At 47.4% G+C, this 6,000-nt stretch overlaps 1 protein-coding gene across 14 annotated transcripts in view; it reads left to right on the forward strand.

Moving 5' to 3' along the window:
* The window catches only part of LOC119595425 (transmembrane and coiled-coil domains protein 2-like), a 178,794-nt gene that overhangs the window by 156,582 nt on the left and 16,212 nt on the right, over positions 1 to 6,000 (forward strand). For 3 of the 14 annotated variants that reach the window (XM_037944527.1, XM_037944523.1, XM_037944522.1), the window contains exon 2: positions 2,540 to 3,294. The exons of 10 other annotated variants lie outside the window; for them this stretch is intronic. In XM_037944527.1, coding sequence (XP_037800455.1) covers positions 2,936 to 3,294 — 359 coding nt within the window. In that variant the 5' untranslated portion in view covers positions 2,540 to 2,935. Of the gene's footprint in view, positions 1 to 2,539; positions 3,295 to 6,000 lie in introns of those variants that run through there. One more of the 14 variants, XM_037944530.1, reaches the window with a different exon arrangement.

Here is a 6,000-nt window from a genome sequence, read left to right on the forward strand (position 1 = left end):
TATCCGGACCAAGGAAGCGGGTACCACTATGCGTTTTGTAATAAGGTCTCTCGCATTGTGGCTCAACCCGGTACGAGGGACGCGGCTGCTCTGGGTCCCACGCTAGACAGGCAGGCGCACACACACACACACACGCACACACACACACACACGCACATACACGCGCACATACACGCGCACATACACACGCACATACACACGCACATACACACGCACATACACACGCACATGCACATACACACACTCTCTCTCTCTTTCTCTTTCTCTTTCTCTTTCTCTTTCTCTTTCTCTTTCTCTTTCTCTCTCCCTCTCCCTCCCTCCCTCCCTCCCACCCATTTCACCTCCCTCCCATTTCACCTCCCTCCCTTCCTTCCTTTCCCCCTTTTCTCCCTTCTCTCCATCCCTCTCTTTCTCCCTCCTTTCTTCCTCTTTTCTCCACTGCCTGTCTGTTTCTCCCTCCCTCCCTCGCTCTGCATTCTCGTATGGAAGATTAATTGAAGGAGTGAGCGCGTGGGCGATGGGCGACAGAGCAAATCACCAGCGGGTTCCTGTAACGATCTTCCCGCCGTGACTATTTTTCCCCCGCCTTAGATCACCGTCTGTTCGTCATGTTTTGAAAGGGGGGGGCGCTCTCTCTCTCGTTTATTTGTTTCCGTTCGTGTGTCCTTCCTCCTACGTCGTTTCTCGTATTTTTAGTCTATGTGTAATGCCACTTTTACCCTGCGTCTGGTTTTTTTTATTCGTATCTTCATTTTCACGTTCCTTTCTTTCTCTGTCCCCTCTTTCGTCTCCTTTGTCCCTTCTCTCATCTCTCTGCTCTCTGCCCCCTTCTCTTCTCGCTATCTATCTATCTATCTCTCTGTCTATCTATGTATCTATCTATCTATCTATCTATCTTTTTTCTATTTATCTATCTTCCCTCCCCCTTTCCTCTCTCCCTCCCTTCTTCCCTCCTCACTCTCCCCTCCCTTCTCTCTCTTAGCTTTAACGCTGCTCGCTCTCTCTTCTCTTTTCTTCTCTTCTCTCTTTCTCTTCCATCTATCTCTCGTCCTCCCTTCTTTCTCTTTTTCTCTTCCCTTTTTTCTCTTTTTCTCTTCCCTCTGTCTTCCCTTTTTCTCCTCCCTTTTTTCTCTCTTTCTCTTCCCTCTATGTCTTCCCTCTTTCTCTTCACTCTTTCTCTTCTCTCCCCTCTCCTTCCCCCCGCCTCGCCTCTAGCGCCCCCGTCCCAGCACCTCAGCGGAACAACGTGACGCGCGAACGTGCTCCCGTTTCCTTGAGCGTCGTTCTGGCGAAGTGACCCGGTTAGCGAAGGTTTAATTAAATCGAATCGGACAAGAAAAAGGGTTGCCGGAGGACCTGCTTCTCTTATTTTTCTGTTTTCCTGCGCTTATTTCTTTCTTTCTGAAGTTTCTTGTTCTTTTCACTTGCTCGGATAGTTGCGTTGCTATTGCAGTGAGGCGTTATTGGGGTTGTCGTTCGTGTGTTTGCGTGGTTGTTCGAATGTGACGGTCTATGTATTTGTTTTTTCATTCATTCATTCATTCGTTTATGTACCAAAGGACATGTTCTCATCAATTTCCAGTCTTCGTTTTCGTGTCGTTAAAACACACACTAACGCGGGATCGACCCGTTGCCCCCCTTTCCTCGAAGGTAAACGTTTGCCAAGAAATGCAAACAGGCTGCGGGCGTACTCTGCCAGACAGGATAGGGGGGGTTTAGTGTCAGTTGCATCAAGGCGTCAAAAGCTGGCGGTGGAATTGAAATTGGCAACGCAGCTAGCAACTATGTGGAGACAGCTGGCTCCCCGTGTCAAGCGGACTTGGAGGCGATCTCGGAGTTAGTGTGAGGAGGTCCTCTCCTGTATTTTATGTCATCGTCTTGTGAGATGTAGATACATGCAGGTTATGTGGCGAAATGTGGAATGTATTCCGTATTTCGTGATCCATCCATGCGGTGTGTCCCGACGGCGGGAGAGACCGCAGAGGAGTAAGGGGGGGAAGAAGGGGTAGGGGACGGGGGAGGGGTAAGGACTAAGGAGTGGTGAGATTATATTAAATCTTTCTTGAATGTGGCTTAAATAACTGCATTTGTTTCCTAGAAATGTATTAATGATGATACCATTAGGGTCCCCTTATCACACTTTTGAAGACTTTTGAAAAAAATGTCCTTCCAAAAATATCGTATTGGAGTATCCGCTCAAAGATGGCGCGGATTTAATTACTTCTCATTATCTCACCCTTGATTATCCGCCAAAAATTGATAACCGTCACGTGAATCGAGACTATCAGTGAATATTTTTCTCGCTCATTGTGGACTGAAAAGGAAAAGAAAAGGATGAGAAGAGGGAGACTGTGATAAAGATTAGACGAAGAGAGTCTTTGTCAGTGTGACTCTGTGATTGTGCGCAGGTTTGTTGTGAAACGCTGATTGTGCCTGTCAGCCCAAATTTACATATCGGTAGAAAACCGTTGAAGTGCGACGGAATGTCAAGGAAATTTAATAATCTTTATCTTATCCATCACTCCCTCGTGATAAGCAGGTGAAGTAATCAGTTGAACCATGATAACGGCAAGATAACAGTAACAGTGAGTGTGCGGCAAGGCGTCGGCCCACACGAAGGAAGGACTCCATGTGCAGCATCAGGTAGGTGGGCTCGCGCGCTCATCGCTCACTCAACCCTTGATGCCTACCGCCCTGCTGGGCCCTTGACCCTGCTTGCCCTGCTCCTGCTGTCGCTGATTGCACTTGGGCGTGCCACCTGTCGTCCTGCGTCCGCCTCTGGTGTGCTGCTTGCCGCCGCTCGTCGTCATGACCCCGTAGAGTGCGCGCGCGGGGTGATGGGTGCGTCAGCCCTGGCTGGCGGACGGAGAAGTTCCTCGAGTGCGTGCCTGCGTCGCCCCCGAGCCCGCGGACCCCGGTGGGCGCTGTGGCCGCCATGCTGAGTGTGGGCGGACTGCCGGTGCCCGCCGCCCCCGGGAACGGGCACCGACGATCCAGAAGTGACTGTGGCCTCAACAAGCGGGATGCAGTGGCCGACCTGGCTCCCCTGGACGGCGCCCGCACGCCCACCGGCCTCCGGTCGCACTCGCCGCTGCCCGGCGGCCGCCCCCGCCATGACATACAGCGGAACGCCCACACGCGCCCGCACACGCCCATCATGATGCGCTCGCCGTCCACTTCGTCCATTCCCGAAATCTTCATCAGCGGCGACGACGCCGACTGCCCCGGCATGTCCCCGGTGACGCGCCTCGCCGTCTTCTCGCTGGCGGACTTCATCGAGACCGTCACCCCACGGTGAGACTGCGACGCCGCCAGGCACGCGCCGTGCCGGTGGGCGTCCCATTCGCTGGGACAGGGGGGGCGAGGGTCGCGCGCGTCAGGCGAGGAGACGCGATTCTCCCGGCATTAATATTCTCATTAGCATTGTTAATGTTATTAGTGATTTTATAGTATTTAATAATCATGATAATGATGATAGTAATAATAACAATTAAAGTAATTATGATATTGATAGTATTAATATTAAGTTTAATGAATTATTATTATTATTATTATTGTTATTATTATTATTATTATTATTATTACTAATGATAGATAAAGTGCGTTGCCTCCAAAGCTTGCAAGCGCATTCCTCAAGTTATGCGTGTGAATTATTATATTATTTTATTATTGTTGTTGCTGCTACTGTTATTGTTATTATTTTTCTCTAATTATCATTATTGTTCCTTTATCTTAATCATTATCAGGGTCAGAGACGTCGCCTTTTCCCTTCTGTCTTTTCCCGCGGGGGACCCCATTGCGCTCCTCCTCCTCCTCTTTCTTCTCCTTCTTCTTCTTCTTCTTCTTCTTCTTCTTCTTCTTCTTCTTCTATTCCTCCCCCTTTTCCTGTTCCCCCTCCTGCTCGTCCTCGTCCTCCCCCTCGTCCTCCCCTCTCCCTCTCCCCCTCCTCCTCCCCCTCCCCCTCTTCCTCCTCCTCCTCCACCTCCTCCTCCTCCTCCTCCTCCTCCTCCCCCTCCCCCTCTTCCTCTCCTCCTCCTCCTCCTGCTACTCTTCTTCCTCCTCCTCCTCCTCTTCCTCCTCCTTCTCTTCTTCCTCCCTCCTCCTCCCCACCCTTCTCTCCCTCCTCCTCCTCCTCATCATCATCATCATCATCATCATCATCATCATCAGCATCAGCATCATCATTATTCATCCTCACCTTTCTTTTCCACTTCCTCCTCCTCCTCCCCCTCTTCTCCTCTCCTCCTCTCCTCCTCCCATCCCCTCCTCTCCTCCTCCCCACTCCTCCTCCTCCTCCTCCTCCTCCTCCTCCTCCTCCTCCTCCTCCTCCCCCTTCCTCCTCCCATCATCATCATCATCAGCATCATCATCATTCATCCTCACCTTTCTTTTCCACTTCCTCCTTCTCCTCCTCCTTTTCCTCCTGCTCCTCTTCCTCATCCTCCTCCTCCTCCTCCTCCTCCTCCTCCTCCTCCTCCTCCTCCCCCCTCCCTCCCAGCATTTCTCCATCACCAACATTCTCCATCACCAACATTCTCCATCACCAACATTCTTCATCACCAACGTAACGTCGCTGCTCCCATAATTTAGCTGAGTAAATACTAAAGACCTGCCGATCCAAGACAAAAAAGAAAAAAAAGGAAAAAAATGGCGCTAATGACTATGACTCTGGTGTTAAAATATTCAAATTTTGGACCATTATCATCCCCTTTGGTTGTTGATAAGCGGTATCAGGTGGAAATGCTGTAAGAAACGGATATATGATGATCCAGGTAATAAATTGGTATTATTATGACTCAGTTAGATAAAGATGATGTGATTGTAGAACGTTAGCTGAGGATTAGTCTTTATTTATTTATTATTATTATTATTATTATTTATTTATTTATTTATTTATTTATTTTTATTTTTTATTTATTTATTTATTTTCTTTGGCGTGATAATTATTATTATTACGTCTGTTACAATTTCCGGTAATGTTAAGAAAGCTGAGGCGGTTCTTGCTAATTTTGTTGTTACTGTAGTTTGTGTTTTCATCATTATTATATTATGATTATTTTTATTTTGATATTATTATCGCAACATATCATCATCATCATTATCATTTTGTTTGTATTATTATTATTGTTGTTGTTGTTGTTGTTATTGTTATTATTATATTATTATTATCATTAATATTAATATTAATATTGATATTAATAATAATAAAAATATTATTATTGTTGTTGCTGTTTTGTTATCACATCATCATCATCACCATCACCATCATCACATCATCATCATCAGTAGTAGTAGTAGTAGCAGTATCATTATTGTTATTAACAATATTTTTATTGTTATTGTTATTATTGTCACCATCACCACCACCAATTATTTCCTCTAGCGTGATTAATTGTTCTACAGTAACCTGTAAGCGAGTACCGCGATGTTCCTTATCAGTATTCTGTGATTAAAAGCGTCTCCATTTTATCGCCCGGCTGGTCTACGTGGGGTGTGTGTGAGAGAGAGAGAGAGAGAGAGAGAGAGAGAGAGAGAGAGAGAGAGAGAGAGAGAGAGAGAGAGAGAGAGAGAGATTGAGAGAGCGAGAGCGAGATTAAGAGCGGGAGAAAGGAAGGGAGGGAGGGGAGAGAGGAGAGAGGGGGAGAGAGGAGAGAGGGGGAGAGAGAGATAGATAGATAGAGAGATAGAGACAGAGATATGGGGAGGGGGGGCATGGCTAGGCCAAGGACCGCCGCAGCGAGACAAGATTTTTTCCAAATTCAAGATGAAGGAGCTTAAAGAAGGCGTCCCATCTGCGAGGGAAGATGCGAAGGAAAAGCTTCACTCGTCCTGCATCCTCCTTTTCTCAACTCCTTTCTTCCTCCTCCTTACCTTCTCGTTTTTCCTTTTGCCTCCTCCTTCGTCTTTCAGTTCTCCCCCTCTTTTCTCCTCCCTCCATGTATGTTCTGTTCCTTTTTTCTACCTTTCGTTTTCTCTTCTCGCTTTGTGTCATCCGATTTT

This window comes from Penaeus monodon, chromosome 36, assembly GCF_015228065.2.
Source record: "Penaeus monodon isolate SGIC_2016 chromosome 36, NSTDA_Pmon_1, whole genome shotgun sequence".
NCBI classification, from domain to species: domain Eukaryota; kingdom Metazoa; phylum Arthropoda; class Malacostraca; order Decapoda; family Penaeidae; genus Penaeus; species Penaeus monodon.